At 39.5% G+C, this 19,980-nt stretch overlaps 1 protein-coding gene across 2 annotated transcripts in view; it reads left to right on the forward strand.

Annotated features, from left to right (window-relative positions):
- Kdm3 (Lysine demethylase 3) overlaps positions 1 to 19,980 on the forward strand; it is a 204,779-nt gene that overhangs the window by 169,522 nt on the left and 15,277 nt on the right. For both annotated transcript variants that reach the window (XM_074143700.1, XM_074143701.1), the window contains exons 11-13: positions 1,361 to 1,511; positions 9,143 to 9,372; positions 18,073 to 18,232. In XM_074143700.1, the coding sequence (XP_073999801.1) occupies positions 1,361 to 1,511; positions 9,143 to 9,372; positions 18,073 to 18,232 (541 nt within the window). The remainder of the gene's footprint in view (positions 1 to 1,360; positions 1,512 to 9,142; positions 9,373 to 18,072; positions 18,233 to 19,980) is intronic.

Here is a 19,980-nt window from a genome sequence, read left to right on the forward strand (position 1 = left end):
GAGGCACTGATTTCGACCAAAGCCGAAAGGCACGGTCGCTTTCTCTGATGTCACTTTACCAAAATGTGAAGACTGAATTAGCAATAAGTTTTTGTTTATTGATCACCTATCACAGAATGCTAGGGGCTCCTCCATGGAGGGGTTAAGGTTAACGATTTCACATGAGTTAACATTGGGGGGGTTTCTACAAGTCCAACCTCTAAACCCCCTTTATACTTCAAGGAGGTAAAAAACACCCAACATTGCTTGTATTGCCCAAATCGTGGTTGTAATAATCTCCCCTCGTGTTCTTCGCTCGGGAGAATCTTACCGGTAAATATATTAAAGTAGGAGTTGACGAAGTAAAGTAAGGATGATGCGTGACTGAGATTGTTGGAGGCGGCTACGAGGGGAGAGCGAACAGCTCGTAGTGTTGGTAGAACTGGTGTTTAATTATTCAAGGTTCAAGGTCTCGTGGCATGCCTGTCTAGTAGAGCCGTAATGCGCCCACATACCGGAAGTACAACCGCTCCTTCCATTTCACATCCGTTGTCCCTCCTTTCGACGCCCAAACTGTGGCTGCTCTAGATAGTTCTTTACTTCGCTTTCCTAAACACTTACTTTTACTTCAGAGGATTGTTGCGATTGGCGTTAAATTTCAAATTAAAGTCTCAGGTTACTGAAGTCGAAGAAACGCTTTTTTTAACCTTCCTTAGGAATTTTTAATTTCTGAACCAGAATTATTGCGCAGTATTTTTGCAGATTTTCCATTTTTGGTTATCGCCATATTATCAGATTTAAGATTTCACGCGAAATAAAAATAATAAGAATTTAAGTTTAAAATCTTTAAATTTAAGATTGGGCTGAGCACGGATGGAAACACAATATTGCCAAACGTGTTTAAGAGGAGTTTCGTTGGAAGTTGGAATTCCAAAACAAATAGCTCCGACAAAGAGATAAATAAGTTAATTTTAAGTTTTTCAATAAGAATTATTTTTGTATACCTCTATGCATTTTTATTTTCATTTTATACTTTTCATTAGTTTCTATAATATTATTAATATTTTTATGTAAGTCCTCTTTGTATTTTTTATGTAATCTCTGTTGGAGCTTGGCTCCTTGTCATAGTGTGCATTTACTTTAGACAAATAAATGAATAAAACAAATAGCTGCACCTATTGTTGAAGGCGCCTTGGTGGGATACTGCACTCCACCAAAGTTCGGTGAATCCCATTTTCAAATGACGCCAGCAATCAATTAATACTCCTGCATAATATATTGTAGATATTAAGAAAATTAGTTTTAGAATGCATACATTGTCAAGGCTGTGTACATAAACAGCTAGTGTGATTACTAATTTGTACGTTGGTGTTGTTCGCAGGATGGAGGATTCAGGAGGCGGCGGTCAGGACGACAGGTCGGACTCCGGCGTGAGTTCGCTGCGGTCAGCCGGAAGTGGGGATGAGCGGTCTGGCTCCAGGAGCAGCGCCCTGAGCACCACTCCGCCCCCAGTCAGTAGGAAGATATCTGAGGTAAGTCCTGCCAGCGCAGTAGTCACTGAGTTCCACCTTAGACAGGCCCTAGAGCCGTTCAACACCATCAACATCCAGATGCCAGATTTTGAGGAATTAGTATCTCTTTGTTTAGGGAGTTTTGACTCTTCCATCTCATTAGTGTTTTATTTCTGGTTGAATAAGGTCATCATCAGTCTAGCCAACACAATACTCATAATTATACAAGTAGAATTACAAAAGAAACACAACCTGGCATGAACACCTAAAATCTTAATACAGTTCTCGACGTTCTATCTTATATTTCCTTCACACTACGAACGTTTGACCGAAAAGTTCATTCAATTTAAATTGTACTTCCGTTTGACAGGTTATGGAGTACGTCGTGGCACTTAGCGAAATATTTAGGTTTAACTTATTGCGATTTATCTTTCGGTTAGGGTGCATCACTTCTTGTACTAATGCGACCACAAGCAAAAGTTTCTGGTAAAAATCGAAAATATGTTCGATTGATTTAATTTTCGATCAGAAGTAGGAGAGAGTTAAAATCGCTTTAGACAGTCACTTTGCCGATTGTCCAAGATCCGCACTAAGAGCCTTTACGTCTTAACTGAAAGCTTATCTTTAAAATTATTGAAACGATTGCTTCTAAAGTCGGAACCGAATGGCTAGCTGAAGATTTTAGAGTTGCTAATCTAGTTTTTGGTTTGTTCGCTAATGGTTTTTTTATTAAGATGGCTCACATAATGTTTAAAGAAATTATGATTGTAATGTGAAGGTGCGGTTAGGAGCTTCGCTGTAGCAACGAACCCTGTTGTGGACTGCAGTGCGGGTGTCTCACATGGGCCACATGTGTTCTCTGAGAGCCCCTCTAGAGATCCCCTCGCCTGCTGGTACACTGCCAGCCCTTTAGCTGCACTCCAAGTGTGTGGTGCACCCTTATGTAAAGGTCCTCACCCTTACCGTCTCAATGCAACCTTTACTTGGGACTGGCTACAGCCCTTTCGCTCTCGACGGTCTCTTTGCACATGTTGCTGCTCCCACGTCTATTCACATTACTCCGCTTCTTCGTGTCAAGGTCTTCACGTCTCTCCAAATTCCCTTTGTTTGATCTTGAATGTCGAAGAGCCCTCCCTAACTGTTACCTCATTCTCTAATTATTACTTTCTCAGTCACTAGCGTACTCCAATCTTGGACTTTGCTCTAAATGGTGACCAAACTGTGTTACAATGGTTTACAGAAACTCAATGCTGTGACGACACACTCCTCCAGAAATCCCTCTAAAATCGTATTCCCAGCATAAGCCTAACGTACTTATGCCCAAACTCAAATACTGGAGAAGGCTCAAAGTATCGGTCCTGCAGAATTGCACTGCGGTTGAACCCCCGGAAATGTAGCCATCCAGTCGACTATTCTTCAAATGCGGAGATTTACTTCAATTATTCGCAAAAATATTACCAAGGGGCTGAGACCGTACGTTATAGTTAAACGGCGTTTTCTATCCCAAACCCTCTCTCTTAGAAGTGCATTCAAGTAGATTTTTCTCGGAAATGTTTAAGATTTGGCTATTTTCCATTTAATACGTGTATTTCCGGTAGAAAATCTCAATCGATAATCATCTTCCTGATTGCAGTGGTTCCTCCTTCCTCCAAGGTGAGACAATATATCAGACTTGATGGAATAACTCTGTAAGACTCAACACACTCAGAGCACCTTTACATTGGAGACCATTTGTTTTAAGGTTTCCTACAAATAAAGAGGTTCGACAAAAGTTACACCAATTTGTGTTAGTATTTCTCGAAATTGGGAGTATGTAAACCGGCTGGATTTAGATAAAATCGAGTAAAACTAAATCGATACAGCTGCACTTTCGGATGAGTGATTTTGTGTTAGAGGTTCTTTCCTGTGATTTGTAAGCATCACATTTCTACTTATTCAGAGGATCATAAAACGTGTGTTTTTTGGAAAAATGCACTAAGGAAAACCTGAATGATAAAAATAAATATTTTATTGGCGATAAAATGATAGAACTGATGAAATCACTATAAAAAAAAAAATATAAAATTACCGGGAGAGAAATATTCCATCGCTTGAACATAAGTGTTTTCATATAATGGTTCAATTAATGTTACGATAACAGAAATGCAAAACAAAAATATTTTAATTAATACGGTGGGCGGTTTAGAGAAACATGCGATTAATATAATGGTAGGAGAGATAATTTATACGAAGGGCTAGAGTGTGCCCCCTCCAGATCCAGTGCGCAGTGTTGCCTGCCACACAACTCCAACAGGCGCAGTGTTGCCAGCTCAGTGCTCGCTCTCTCCTGCTCTGAATGTTACCCTATTTTTCTTCGCTTTGTGAGAGTTGTTTTTGTGTTATTATTAAACTGGTTATAGTGTGTGTAGCTCCCTCTCCCCTCTCTCACAAAGCGCCATGATCAACCCATTATCCTCGGCGTGGTGAATCACTACGTATTGTGTTGCTACCTTGTAACGTGTCACCACCGACTCGGGCCCTCATTTATTTTTTTAAAACTCTTTCGCTTAAAGTCATTTTAGTTTTTATGTCTACTTAGCAGTGCAACTATGTGCAGCAACTTAATGATAAATTCTGTGCCCTTTATCTAGTGATATTAAAATAATTTTGGCAGAAACAGCCTCAATATGTTGGATAATCAGTGAAGGAGAACTCCAGTGGATCCTGCTGCAGCATCAGCATGACCAAACCGATTTATGAGTTCTTTCCGACGCCAGTAAGTAGAACTTCCTCTTACCGCCTACTAAGATGAAAGAGTTGCAGTCGTGTAGGTTTCCTGTCCACTAGAAATTTCCGTTTTCAGGTCCACAATGTCTGAAAAGTACCTTTTACAAATTATTGGTTAAAAAAGTGGTTGCACGATTTGTGTCCAGCTAAATTCATAAACGTAGTCTCCAATTCGGACATTCTCAGAGGTTCATTACCGTGAGCTTTTGGAGAAAATCAGCCCAAAGGTAGTGGTCGCTTTACTGAATCTCCTATTCTGAAGTTCAGCTTACTTCTTTTCAAATACCAATTTTGAGGCCCCCCAAAATTGGTATCCAGAACTTGGTAAGTTGTTTTTTTTCAAGATATAGAGACAAAATGCCAAATATCGCTCGCTCTGTGCTGCCATCGTTCGCCTGGCTGGAAGAAGACCCCCACCATCTTTTATGATTATTTACTGAATTCTTTCTTGAGTTCGACTGTAACGATTTTTTTGAAAATTAAGTCTTTATATGAGTGGGGTACTTTTTTATTGTGTTGAGTTTTATAAGTGGGTGCGATTATTGGGAACGTTTCAAGTTTTCCGAATTGAGTTGTCAGCGGAAATAGATAAGTTGCAACTTTTAGCGCAAGGTGTTGGTTTCGATGTTATATTTCAAAAACGGAAGAAAGTGGCAGATAACTCAAGCTAGGTTTTACTAATTTTTGGCCGAATTTCCCCAACTGTGAATCCCTATTTGACCCTTTTTCTGAAACTTTTCTAAAATTGCTCTATCGATTTTCACATGTTTTTTCCCTCCTAAGTGCGTACCACATTTATCAGCAACGTTTTTCCAAGAAAAGTTTGTTTTTGGGCCATAACCAAAGTGGCTGCTCAGTACAAGGTGTAGTTCGATCGCCTATCATGGAAGAATTTGAAGCGAAAATCACGAAGCCCTTGGAAAAGCAACTTTACAGAATAACTTTTCTGAGTTTTATGGATTTTGTAAAGTGGCTCCGAAAATATTCGGTAGTTTGAAATGCTAATAGTTTACTAGGTGTGTTTTATATCATTTTTGTGGAAGGTGTTTTCAGGAAATAATAGTTACAGGAATTTTAGGGCGACAGATGTAATTGGGAATCCTACTTCTTGATTGGAGTGTAGACAGAGTAACCGTCAGTGTTAATTGGATCTGAGATCGAGAAGAGATGCAGTTGTGATGGTGATGGTTGGATTCAGCAGAGTCGTGTGAGGGGATCCCGTCAGATTTGTGGATTGAAGTCCCCTCGCCAGTTAGCTGCTCCCTGGAGATCCCAGAGATTCCAAAGCCAGAGGTCTCTTCCAATCCAGTCCAAATGAATCCTCCTGGACTCTCTCCAACTTGGATTGATATGGCTGGTATTTCACGATAGTTGCCTTTCCAAATCTGGACTGAATGAACAAATTATCTAACTCTCTTTTCAAACTTGTCTTTAAAATTAGAACTCAAATTAAATGTAAAGTGCCAAATTCCGTTGGTTCGTCAAAAGTTCGAATTAAAGAGTACCATTTCGAGCAGAATCCATCAGATATGTTGCGAATGTACTTAACAGAATTATTGCACGATCTCTAAACAACTGTTGAAGGTCTTCAGCTAAGTTGATTACCAATAACATGTGTTAATTTTCTTGAACCGTTTTATTAAATCTGCTGTGGCATTCAAGGCGACCCAAATGGAATACAAATCGATATTCCGCGGCCAAATATAATGAATTCAACGCTAGCAACGCGGACGTGCCCAGCCAACTATATCAGTGACGCGTGATGATTAAATTTCTTAACAGCAAATATCTAGTTATCAATGTGCTCCTGGTTTTCTAATCAAAGTGATGTTCTAAATTAAAAAAAAAAAAGATGCCACCATAAAAATTTACTTTTGTGGACAACAATCTTGTGCGAAATGAAATTTAATCTAATTGATAATTAAATACCTCCATTGTATTAGTTGCTGGCTCGGTCCCCGTTTTGATATTTCTATCCACCTCTTAATTGGAATCTATCTAGATATTTAGTAATTGAAGTGCGCCCAATTCAACAATGTTAGAATGGCAACACGAATTCGTTTAATAACAGTTTTCAATCTCAGCTAAAACCATATCCTTGTGTTTCCCACATCCTCCCAGTTCGAATTCTTAGAGGAAGGAGCTTCCGGTCCGAGTTACCTCTTCCCCTTGCGTTTCCTCTTATTTTCGGATCTTTCATTTAGATTTATGTAGTTAGTGCTAACAGGTGTTGCCAAAATTTTGATTCCTTAACCGCAAGTATCGCCGCATTAAACTGATTATCTCAACAAAGACTCCAGTGTTTCTTGACCTCCAGACTATGGCCACTAAACTCAAAAATTGTATTTTAATTACTTTTTTATAAAATCACTTTCATCCTGAAGTTTCTCTGTAAAGTGATTACCTCCGCGATTTCAAGTAGCCAAAACTCATGAGTTCAAACTCATTATAAGCCCACAATATTTCCCCTTACAAGAATAGAATGAGAAAGGAGGTATTATGATTGGCCTGGAGTGGCGGCCACATCTTTATACCCAACTAGATCAGTTCATCATTGGTGGAGAGGATGCAGTTTTGCAGACGGATGCAAAACGTTAGGAATTAAAGGAAATTAGTTGCTAAGTCGATAAAATCCGAGTTGTTAGCTCGTTAAGAGGCTGTAGAGGAAGCTGTCTTGGTAACCACAGTCTGCCTAACTGCTGCATCATTTACCAATTGAAATAATTGTAAGATTGGAGCCCTTAGGACTGCACTAACCCTAACTATGGAGCAAGAAATGTACCTTTACCGACTTTAAAGCTGTCCCTTCTAGAGGCCAGTCTTTAAAGTTTGCCTTTTTTTTTAACCTGATTCACCTTTCTTTTAGAAGTACCTGTAGGGGAGTCTGCCATTAGAGAGGGGTGCCGTACATCTGTCCCCTACCTGCTCATTCCAACTATTAACATTCTGAACCCAACCACCCTAGACGTGTCAAGATTTCTATAGAGCGCCTCTATTCTCCTCCCATTTCTGTTCTCTGGTTTCGGCCCCAAACTTCCTCCCTACCCTCGCCCCCCTCTACGATCTAATAAAGTTTGTTGTATCCTTGGATTTTCACCTCTCTCTCTTTAGAAGTTATTGTAATAACGTATTGTTGGCTGGTTTTTACCTGCGATCTTGTCATCTCGACCATCGTGCAGCCTCCTGTACTTCTTCTCCCTTTGAGTGTGTGGGAGCGAGCCTGTCCGTCCATCCGTGTGACCCCACCAACCCACTTCGCCGCTCACCCTAGAGCATTCCACGCTTTCAGAAATCAACTTCCAACTCCACCGATCAAGCTGAACACATCTGCCTTTCCACTTTCTGCTACTTCTTGTAAGAAAGAAGAGTTGCGATTCTACTGGATGTTCAATATTGAGTTCGAGATATCCTCAGTTCAAAAATCACTTGATACTCTTCACTTCTCGAATGAGAATCACTAAGGATACCCACCCTTACTCTGCGACCCGATTCCGAAACCTGGACCATCAGTTTTTCCAATTTTTTTTCCCGTTTCCTTACTAATACTTTCTCGAAAATGGATTTTGTTTCAGATTTTCTTTGCAAGACTTCTCTTACCTAAGTGCTCTTCTTTTAAGTTTCCTTTAGTCAGAAGAGTACAAATAACCTCTATACTGTTACAATGCCCATTAAATACTTGGCTAAGATTCAAGTTTGAAGTCGGAGAAATGATCAGCCTGAACACTATGATGATATCAACTTGAAACATTTACCTCGATTAGTATCTTTAGACTTTTCAATATACTGTTACATGCCCCCGCCTGGTCTATTGCGATTAATCAATGACGAAAGAAGTACTTAGGAAAAGGTGTGCGTGTCCGCCTTTCTTACTCCGCAACAGCGCCAACCGCAAACCCATACCTGCGTATTGCAAAGTGACAGTTTAGCTAGCTGTCAATAGGACGGATTATATCAATGGGGTCGCAAGATGGCCTGAGAGAAGCTATCACCAAAATGTTTGTGGTCAGCTGGTCAAGCAGCCTTAGATTTTGGGAAATGTTTTGGTCCAACGAAGAGTGAGGGAACACTCACCACCTTCCCTAACTGATGTTCGCGTATTTAAATTTTATTAAGACCTGAAAACCGCTGTTCCAGAAACATGCTCTTGAAGGAAACGGACGTCCCAGCATTCCCAAACTTCACTAGCACCATGCTCTCTGCGAAAAGTTTCTAAACAAACGACCTAGATCAAATGAAAGTGAACTCTGAAAACTCGAACTAGCTGCCTGGTATCCCTTAGAACCCCGAATCTTCGGCGACACGTTAGGTGCTGATAGATTTCCCAGAACTAGCGCAATAACGGCACTGTTGAGCTCCCCTCCGCCCTCTGCACTGCTTCCTTAGAATCTCGGGTGTAATGTTTCAAATAAGTGTTTATAGTCCAATAAGTGCTAGATTGACCGATTGTGGTCTAACTGAAGTTTCTTCTTTTAAGATTAATGTAGGTCAGTCGCCCTGGCAACAGATTTTAGTGAGAACTCAAACGGAAGAGGAAATAGTTTAATGGAACCCGCAGCTCTGCCTTTGAGTGTTCTTCAAGTTGGTAGAGAGACTCGTCACAGAATTACATAATTGCCCGGTGTTATTATGCTCACTGAACAAATTGAGACAGCATTTTACTTTCACTTTGGAAATAAGACAGGTTTTGATTTTCTTTTTAATTACGTGAATCTCCTGTTGCATTAATTTGCATCAGTGACGACATCAATGAATGAGACAATTATTGCAGCGGTAAAACCTATCGTTCAAGAGACAGTTGGGATACAAATATCTGTAGCAGTAACAAACTGCTGGCCTTTGTGTTTCAATGAATAACTAATGTGTAATTTGTTAATTTTGTTGTGCAGGTTTGGCGCGAGGGTGGGATGTCGCAGCCGCCGCAAGGATATCCAGGAGGTCCGCCTGGGCTTCTCATCCCACCGCCTCCACTCTACACCACCCAGATACCGGCAGAACTCTGGCCCAAGAGGTATCCACCCCCAGGACCGCCAACTTCCTCTCATCTGGCACCGCCGCCAGACCACATAGAGCGCACCTACGCTCCTGCGCACGACCGAGAACGAGAACGTATTCTCAGGTAAGTCAAAGCTGAAGCTTCCTCTTGCATTCTTGGGGGCACACACAGTGTAAAAGGTCTAGGTGCCTATCAGAGATCTCTTTTGTACGTCCTAATGGTGGGCGGCTTTCCGAGTCTTCAACAACAATATTGGAAGCGATCAAGGAGAGGTTATGTGATAGTCTCCTGTTCGCAGAGTGAACGTGTGTGAAAAGGCATACTGAAGGTGACCATCGAGTGCGCATGATCCAAACGTTTTACGCTGATGTAAGCATTTAGGCTTCAGAGCGATTTATATTTCATCTCCATTTAATGCTAACAATTTGAAGCGTTTTTTTAGACGTTTGTGGAATCGCTCCTGAGCTGCGATGATTAATTTTACCTTTGAAGAGTAATTTCCGACAAGGTCCGGTTCAGAATCTTCTCAGTGCATGGTAAACTATTTAATCTCCTCTGAAGGAGGAAAAAGGGGGGAAAAGCGTTCTACGACGGATTGAGTCAGTGGGAGGAAATGTTCACCCCCCCCCCCCGGTATCCTGGACAAAGTTTGTGATCTTTGGTTGTAGCGAAGAAAACTTTTCAAACAGATTAAACGTTTTGTTTAGTTAGACTAGAAGTAGTGCGTATTTAGCCATGTATAAATGTTTACATGCACAAAGAGGAACTCAGGTAAACAATAAACACGTGTCTCGCTCCAAATATTTCTATATTTATCGCCGTGGAGGGGGGTCTGAGTATTTCTCCTCTTCTAACTGGGCCTTCCAACATTAATTTGGATAAAATCTTCCATTTTTATTTTTATTTTTTTGAGGGCGTATTTCCTGTCTGACGCACTATATTTATAAAGATATATTCACCGGAAGAAAGTTGTAGTGGTGTTGTTATGAATAAATGACAGACGTTCATTTTATGTTTGGGATCATATGTTGACCAAGTGGGAGCGTATGAAGTTCGGAATGTGTTGGCAGCCTACGGCTTAGAAAGCTTACAAATTAAATGATGTAAGTACTATAACTTATTTAAGCTCTAGATCTACATATTAAGGTAACGATTGCATTGTCCAGATTTCTGGATTTATTGTTCCGCTCTTTACCGTAACGTTTGTTTTCTAAGTGAATGTTGACGTAAGTATTCCACACCGTGAAACATTCTCCTTCACAAGTGATGCATAATTCCCTAGTAATAAACTTTATTAATTTCTGTTAAAAGTTCATTTATTTGACCATAAATGGAAGCCTATTCTTTAAGTAAACCAAACAATTATAATCAATATACTTGGTGCCTAAACATGTGTTTATTTAGTCACCTCTGGTAAACATATGTATGTAAACAAGTAATATTGTGAAATTTTGGTACGAACTCGCCACGGCTTGAACTTTGCTCAAGTTCCTAACTCAGACTTTCTTCAGCGATAGAATTTCTGTAACACATTTACCTTCCTACTTAGACTGTACAGATAGCATACATTTCACTGACTGCTGATTCACGCGGCTTGCAGGGACAGTTGATGTGGGTTTAGTGAAGACAAAGGCCAAGCTCATTCTGACGACTGTTGCATTTCAGTAGTCTACTGATCCTAACATTTATGCGCTAACCACTACACTTTGGGGAGCGGCAATAGACTTTACAGATGGCCACTCCATGCAGACTACAATCTACTGATAGATCCCACGAATATGAGAGCTTTTTGAGATCGCTTCCTCTTAAAATATTCCTTGATAATTTACCCTAAATTGTTACTATTATTTAGATTTTGAAGAAAATGTGCACATTAAAGCCTGGAAAATTGCAGTCCGAGAAAGTCGTGTGAGTCTACCCAACTGCACGATATTTTCTTGGTGGGTGGAGACTTATTTTAGAAAACTGAAAGGAATATATTTGCTCTTAATTCTAATTTATAAATAAGAGAAATAGTTGCTGCTTATTGGAAACTTCATTTTGTTCATTAGTAAAAGAAAATAACATTCGCCCAAGTCCCAGCTAGCAAAAAGTAAACTGCATTGGGGTGCCGCAATGAAATTATGAAAGCAAATAATGCGAATGGCAACATTGTATCAGAATGTTAGTTTACATAGTAAATATGTCGACTTGAAAATGATGCGACAGTGTACGGCTATTGTTATTGTAACAAAGATAGATTGCAGCGGCCTAGATTTATAGCATTTTTACTGATAGCTTTTGTTTATGTATAAATTTTATTGGTAAGAGTGTATCCAGTGGGTGAATTAGTAAGGAATACAGTAAAAGAGAGATAAGTACGCAAGCGCAGTTCCCTTAGATAATTACAACAATACTATGTTAGTATTCATAATTTACAGAGGAATTATGTGTGTTGAAGAGTTATTTCCTCCTGCTGCCACAACTTTCTAACATAATTATAGAGGCATTGAATTGGTTTCTATCGTTGGTGGGGATGGTCGAGCTAGGTCCAGTTAGATGTTCAGTTTTATATTTAAATCTGACTTCGTCGGCCATCCACTCGCTGTGTTTAACCTTCTATTTGACTAGCAAAAATAGTGTGTAATAGTTAAAACAAACCCCTACCAATGCTGATAAATGTTCCGTTACTTTATCAATCCTAGCATTTTATTTGATGTTTTATTAAAGGTTAATGCGATTACCTTAAACGCAATTAAACTATTCATTTCTCAGTAGGAGATAAGTTAGATCAATAAGTAATGGAAACTTTACTAAGATGGGTCCTATTTAAGAATCCGATTTAGCGATCAGTTTGCACAGTGCTGCTCTGTGAGGGGTTAGGCTTCCCTCTTAGTTTCATTTCGGGGTTATTGTGCACTAAGTACGACATTCAGACCTGTAGGTTTCTGTCATCTTGTATTTTGCAACTTACAAACACTTCCTTTTAGAGTGACGAGAGAAAGTCAAAATCAAAAATGGAATTTCCTGTTTATCCGGCAGTTGTTTGACCGGATGTTGTGCTGCTTATAGTGGTTGGAATGAACCAGCACATTTATAAACACTCACGGCTTTGATGGTGGTTTGCTGTCCTAACGAAATATTCTGATAGAGGAGTTTGCCCTTGTAGTGGCCATTAATAAATACGCATATCTGGCCGTGAGTGTGTGTAGAGTAGATAATGCTATTCTAGTCTGCGGTTTCCTCCATTACTTCGCAGCGTCCAGTCACGTACGGAGCCTGTCATATATATCCCTTTTTATTATTATTATTATTTGAAGAGAATTGAGGAGATAAAGCGGCGGCCCACTGAGCAATGAAAATTCCCAGAAATCTCAACCCTAGAACTCGCGTGGTAATTCTGACCTTATTACGTAATGATGTTGACGTACACAGACTGTATTGCGAGCAAATTCTCATTTGTAATTTCGAATTTGAATAAAATCCAAATTGCGTTTTTTAGCCGAAGAGTAATTTCACAGAACAGGTTGCAGAGGTTCATCTCATTAACTTGTATGGCAGTGCGTGGTTGAATCACTTCCGGATGAGTTTACTCTTGCGGCTTGTGGAGCTACAGATATATTTTCCGAATTCCAAAGTGACGCTGATGGATGGAGGTAGTAGTGTTAATAAAATTGCCTACCTGAAATTAAACTATGACTGGCTCACTTAGACAGCTGATATCCTGTGACTCCGGCCAGTAGGAGTAAACAGTCGTGGGGTTTCAAATTATTTTTGCAACAGCCTTCTTAAATGTAGCCTGTATTTTTTTAAATCTTTTGCGATCATCATCATTTTTTGAAATTTTGAGACAGAGTCTTACAAGTACTAAATTTTTCGTCCCACTGTTTATATAAGAACGTAATTCCCAACATGTCTTGTATTTTGAACGCTGTAAAAATTAAAATTTATTTTTCCCGTCATTTGGTCAAGGTTACCCTAGTTAATGAATGAACTGGCCCTCATTTAAGTACTTTTCCCTTAATTGAAAACTACCGTTTGCTTTACGGCAGACTGGCCGCTGTAGTTGGATGATATTAAGTCAGAATGTGGAGCAAAAAGTAAGAGTTGTCTGTCTGGAGATCTGAAGAGGCTGCAACAGGAAGTTGGGCCAACTCTGTCACCCGGATCTCCCGGCAAATAGTTCCATTATAGCGTAATGTATTGGGCGGGGTGAGCGATTCCACCTGTTTACACCCGCACGCTCTCTCACGTGGAGAATGTGTATGGCGCATCAGCATGATCTCTCCAAATTGAGCTGACTTCCTACCAGAGTTGCAATCACACTCCGAGCAGAACTTGTTTTAAGACTCTGTGCGCATTTTATGCAAACAGTAATGTATCAAGTCAAATTAACTAGAATTCCAGCCGGTTGTAGTTTCTTTATATGGAGGAGGTATAATTAAGCTGCGGTTGGCAGTAAATTCCCCTCCGACCGGTTCACCTTAATCCGCGTCACAGTTTACTGTGGAACTGTATTTATGTAAATTACTTGAACACCACCTGACTTGTTAGATACTGCTATGGTAGGTTTTCCCCATACTGACTTGTCACGGAGCGATCGTAAATAAAGTGGCCAATCGTAGTGGCCAGTAAGTCACAAAGTCAGCGAACGAATATTGTTTCAGTGCCTAAACATTTGGGATGGAAGAAGGCCTACCAACCTGTAATGTTAATAAAGTAAAAGAAGTTACAGCTGTTGGTAAGTAGAAGCTCTGAAGATGACGCAGCCTCCAGGCTTGGCAATAGAACGAAAAGAGAATTTACAATAATCTTTCTCCTCTTGGAATTAATGAGTTAGTCACTAAAACAGGATGATAAATAGTCTACTGCTTAAAGTGTTCCCAATTTTCAGCATCTTTGCTTTATTAAAGTCCTCACGAATTGAAGTCCTACTGTTCAACCATAACTCATAAGCTAGAAATAGTGCGCTGTATTTGCTTATAAAACAGAGCGATGAGTTAGTTATTGGTTGAGCAATCAATCTCATTTTCTGATGCAATACTGTGCAAACTGTAAACATGTCAGATATCTCTCAATTACTTCAATAAGTATTTATTCAATCAACACCGCCATGACGTATCTGATGGGCATTAGTCAGCATTATTGCATAGGGAAGGGAATGTTTTGGCCGTTTTCACGAACTGGTTTATCCTTTAATTTCGAGAATACTGAATGCAGTACAGGGAGAAGTCGCCCGGAAGTTCCGTTTTGTGGTCTGCCGCCTTCGAAAAGTGGTTTGCGTCTGTGTCAGGAACACTCTAACCTATGAAGGGAAAACGAGAGAAAGGTAAGCTCTGAAAGGGAGTGACAATAACCACAAGTACCTACCATTGAACCGACTCTTCTTGGATCTTATCGTAAGCGGCTGCATCAATGATCTTTGAACTTCGTTTACATTCACCACGTTGATTTGAGAGCATTTTCCAAGAAAATTAGACGATTGGCACCACTGTTGGAGGGAGCAGAGTAGAAAGCTCTCTAAAGCGCCACTTCTGCGATTATCTAGCGTAGATTGTTTATCAGGGTTATCTACCATTCAGAGTTCAAAAGAGATCTTGAACCGGAAATAGCGGTTCCCTGAATTGAGGTTTTCACTTGATTGATTTCCTTAATACTGAGTCCGACGATTTTCACAAACTTATAACTTAAACTTAATTAAATAATTTGGCAAAAATTCTTTGAGCTCAGTTCTGGGGTAGGGTTACCAGTTTGGGTACTTTCCCTCTGCAGTGTGATTCCAGCGTAATGTTCCGTTCCACAAACTATATTAAAAAGTTGTAAATATAGTATTTGCTGTTACATAAGTCAAGGTTGTATTATTCCTTATATTTGCTTTCGTGAAATTAGCACTACTGGGGAGTAATTAGGTGATATTTCCTTTGCTATCTTGATATAGCAACTCATTCAAGGATTATCTACCTACGCGCGCACAAAACAAGATAAGCGAAGGCGAAGTCAATAAATTGAAGTTGCATTAAAAAAACTTATAAGTGTGGGAATTTTGCAATTGGCTTTTAAATAGAGGCGGCCGGCCATTAAACACTTTTTCACTGTGACCGATAGCAGTTAGTCTATTGTTTTCTAATGGCTATAAAGTAACTCTGTTTGTGTACAAACTTGGTTTTTATTTCTCAACTAACAATTTTAGTTAATGACCTATGTAAATAGTAAATTTAAAAATTAATATATTATGGGAGAGGTAACATTTTGTTTAAACAAAAATGTTGTATGAACTTTTCTCTAAATTTTAAATTTAAAAGTGAGGACAAACTTATATTGAAGAAAGTACAATAGGCAAAAAAAGTATTTGCACACCCTGTTATTTCAAGGTTTCATATAAAAAAAAATCGCTTTTTTCCCCAAATTACGTTTATTTAACTTCTTAAATCAAGCACTATAAGATGATAAATAAAAATATGCAAAAGAGTCAAATAAATTAAGTATAAAGAACATAATGTTATTTTATACTGCAAAAAAAGTATTTGCACAGCTGTAATTTGGCATCTCTTGACATGTAAATAAAACAAATGCCCAACAAAAGAGGATTAACGTCACCTTTGGTACTGTCTATACTCTCTTTAGATTCATTAGTTTTAATTGTGTTTTCAATTAGTGCATTGAGATGGCTCCAAAATCTAGAAAAATTCCTGTGAGTGTGAAACAGGAAGTGCTTATATTACATCGTGCTGGAAACAGTAATAGAGAAATCGGAAATAAAGTAAATTTATCGTTTTTAACAGTGAGGTATATCATTGAAAGAGGAACAACAGAAAATAAACAGCGAACAGGTCGACCAAGAGCCTTAAATGAACGGGAGAGGAGGAAGGTCGTCAAAGACACGCTGAGGAAACCAACTCACAGCGCTCAAAAACTTGCGCATGACCTGGCGTCTTGTTCAGGAAAGACGGTTACACCTCAAACAATAAGAAACGTCCTTCACAATAAAGGCATACGAGGCAGGCGACCCTTAAAAAAGCCATTTATTAGTGAGGTTAATAGGAAAAAACGTCTTGAGTTCGCCAAAGAATTTGTTAAAAAACCTGTTGAATTTCGGGAAAAAATTATTTTTTTCTGATGGAAGCAAGATAGAAGTTTTTAAACCACAAAATATAATTACAATCTGGATAAGAAATAAAACTGGTTTGAATACAAAAAATATATTAAAAACTGTTAAGCATGGAGGAGGAAATATCTTGGTTTGGGGCTGTATGGCTTACTTTGGGGTGGGTAATTTAGAAGTTATTGAGGGCATATTAACAGCTCGGTCTTATTTGGAGGTGTTGCGAGGCAACTTGAAGGCAAGTGCTGTAAAATTATGTTTGGAGAACGATTTTCATTTCCAGCAGGATAACCATCCAGAACATACGGCCAACATTACAAAAGAATGGCTTCTTTATAATGCCCCAAGAAGATTACTGAACCCACCTCAATCACCAGACCTGAACCCAATTGAAAATCTGTGGCATATTCTGGACAGGAAAGTCCGCCAGACCTCTATTACAAGTAAGGAGCACTTAAGACAAGTGTCAGTTAATTCCTGGAACAATTTATCAGATGAGGTGACAAGAAATTTAGTTGAATCAATGCCAAGGCGTTACAAGCCGTATTTGAAGCTAAAGGGATGCACACTAAATATTAAGGACAATGTTATGATTGGTTATGGGTCAACCAAATTAGTTTTTGCAATGTTTAACTAGGTGTGCAAATACTTTTTTTGCAGTATAAAATAACATTATGTTCTTTATACTTAATTTATTTGACTCTTTTGCATATTTTTATTTATCATCTTATAGTGCTTGATTTAAGAAGTTAAATAAACGTAATTTGGGTAAAAAAGCGAATTTTGTTTTATATGAAACCTTAAAATAACAGGGTGTGCAAATACTTTTTTTGCCTATTGTATGTACTAAATATGACTAAAAAAATGGCGAGTTTAAAGAGAGTTTCAGAGAATTTTAGTTGCAGAGCAAATGTTGTTTATGTTACCAAATCCCGTTTTATTGTTTTTCGCTTGAATAATATTAGTGAGTGTAAGAGGGCGAGATGTGTTGGTAATAAAGAGGATTCTGTGTGCAAGTATAGGTTATGGTTGGTAAGAAGGAAAGATGAGTGTACAAATACTTGACTGAAGTGATAAATGAGTGTTTTGTGGAGGCGCGTGAGGATGATGAGGTGATATTTGTGTTAGTGAGTGCCACATGAATCAGTCAGGTCACACACACTGATAGCGCGAGTCACTCGGACACCAAATTCCCATGCGCTGCTGCCATGCAGGTAGTAAAACTAAAAATAGCCCCCCCCCGCTACTCCTCCAACTTTGTACAGGGCGGCCATCTTGCTTTCCTTACTGCCACAGTGGTGGGGGTAACAGTGCTGGTCTGGTGTGTTGTGTAGGAGCTCAGTCTCGTGTACAATTTCAATGGCGTTCCGTTGTTATTTGTTATTATTTCTAGTGGCTATTATCTAGTGATGTTCATGGTGGAGAATCTACTCAGCCCTCACTACGCGTATGTCTTCAATTTGATTTTATTCGGGGGGTTAGGGAAATTAACCTAATATCACTTGTGCTCCAATATTGTTAATTTTAATTATGGTTAAAATGTTATTGTGATGTGGCCCCCCCAATCTGTTCTGTCAGGTTGTTTGTGTGAATGTTGTGAGCCACTTTTGGTTTCCCTTGCACATGTATCAGTTTTTGTTTTTGTTGAATAGCCTGTGGTTGTGGATCAATAAAACAATCCAGAGAAATTTAAAGTTGCAGTAATGTTGTTGGAAGAAGTGACGGCCAGTGTGTTTGTGCAGGGAGCGGCAGCGCGAACAGGAAGTGCGGGAACTGGAGAAGCAGAAGGAGAAGGACAAGGAACGAGAGCGTCTGGAGCGAGAGCGCCTGGAGAAGCAGCGTGCTGCTGAACAAGCGGTACACAAACATTTCGAGGAGTCGCTGAGGCTAGCCCAACAAAAGGTAAGTGATCGATTAGTGATTCAGAGTTCCAACCACGCCCTGCGCGCCGCCCTTCTAGTTCTCCCTTCTTACACACATTCCTTTCTTATCGTCCCTCGGTTTTTATCTTCCCCCTTTTCTAAAAAAAAAAAGACACAAACTTGAATTTCATCAAAAGTATTAACTTCAAAACTTGCTGCTCATCACAGGGAATCTGTTCATTTGTGATAACTTCGTAACTCAATTTGATTTAAATAAACTCCTGGTTTTCCCATTCTAGATTATTGGACGTCTCGTCCAGTTACGGCCATCATAAGTCTATTTGCAACAGACAGTATTATTTTCCCCTGAAATCGATTAGAGCCCAAGTGGTAACTGTTAACAAAACATGTAATCAAAGTTTGTCGATTAATCTGATCGTTTGGTGTCATGCATGCTATTTGTATTTGTTTTAGCCAGCTTAAGCCTTCTATTATTCTATCTCTATTATCTAAGAGTATTAAAGTGTACGTTATTCTTGTTTACAATTAAATATAAATTAATGACATAATTTTATTGTGGGCGTGAGCGGAGATGGTCTAATCAGGTAGCTGGAAGTGTGCCCACCATAGTTTTCGATCGAAAACTCGTTAGGGTTTAAATTTGATATTTTTAGATGCCCTTTTAGTAGCCGACAGTAAGTTTTATTATTGCCACATTTTCAGACGGAAATTAATTTAGGATCATTTTCGGGGAAAGGGTGGGAACCAAGCCTTGAAGTGCCACATCAATTCCTCTTAAAAGGAAATTGGGTGTCTAGAAGGGCCACCCTGTTGTAGGATTCTTTTCTTTAGGGATTGGTTATTGAACTGTAGAATGTACAGGGTGTTCGTGCACTTCAAATTTATTTGCAATTAGATTCTTTTCTTAGGCAGGATTCTTGGAAATGGTGGAAATGTGCGTTAGTTAGGCCTGACATTTTGGTTTTGTTCTCGTTTCTTAGGGAATACTTGGTTTTACTATTAAGGTTCTTGGGAGAGGCAATTGTGTTTTTTGTTTTTCTATGACGTTTCACACGAAAGATGAGGGTTTCATTGCACCCCGAATTTCTTGTGTTATTACAACATGTGCATCTTGGGCTTTCATTCTCTTTTTTTCTATGAAAACGCGATTATGGTAGTCTTGGAGGCACCAGGAGAGTGAGCTTGATACCAGTGTCGTTTTGGCACAATAGGGGTTACTAAACTCCATGAGTTTAGGACGACTATATTTTGTGAGCAAATCGTATGAAAATAGATTATTGATTCCCCAATTTCCATTACCTTAATTATTAAAAGAATGCCCCTTCACCTCGGTAGAATCGGGTCACTAATTTTATTTAGATATTTGTGAATAAGGAAAAACAGTGAGAAATGAATCGCTGGAGCCAAGATAAATGGATTGTGTGAGTGGGGAACCGTGAGGAAGATTCCCCTGGGGTAAACATCTGGCAGGTTCACCTGACCACTGGCCCCTCTCTCCGGAGCTGGATCCTGCAGTGACCCCTCTTCAACAAACAACTTTAATACGCCCTGTCTCTTCTATTCACAGAACTACTGGGCCTGCTCTGCCTTTAAACAACTCTCCCCCCTCGGTACGGACCTTTTAAATCATGTAATCAATTATAACCATTGTGAGAGGTTTTATTACCTGGGCCGGCCCCCTCGGAATCTCGTAGTCCCTCTCCCTCACTTGTGTAATAAAAGGTCCAGACTTGAAATTCCGGTTATGCACAGTTAGGGGGCGGCCGG

Source organism: Rhodnius prolixus, unplaced genomic scaffold, assembly GCF_049639745.1.
Source record: "Rhodnius prolixus isolate KJV_2025 unplaced genomic scaffold, Rpr scaffold_18, whole genome shotgun sequence".
In the NCBI taxonomy this organism is placed as follows: Eukaryota; Metazoa; Arthropoda; class Insecta; order Hemiptera; family Reduviidae; genus Rhodnius; species Rhodnius prolixus.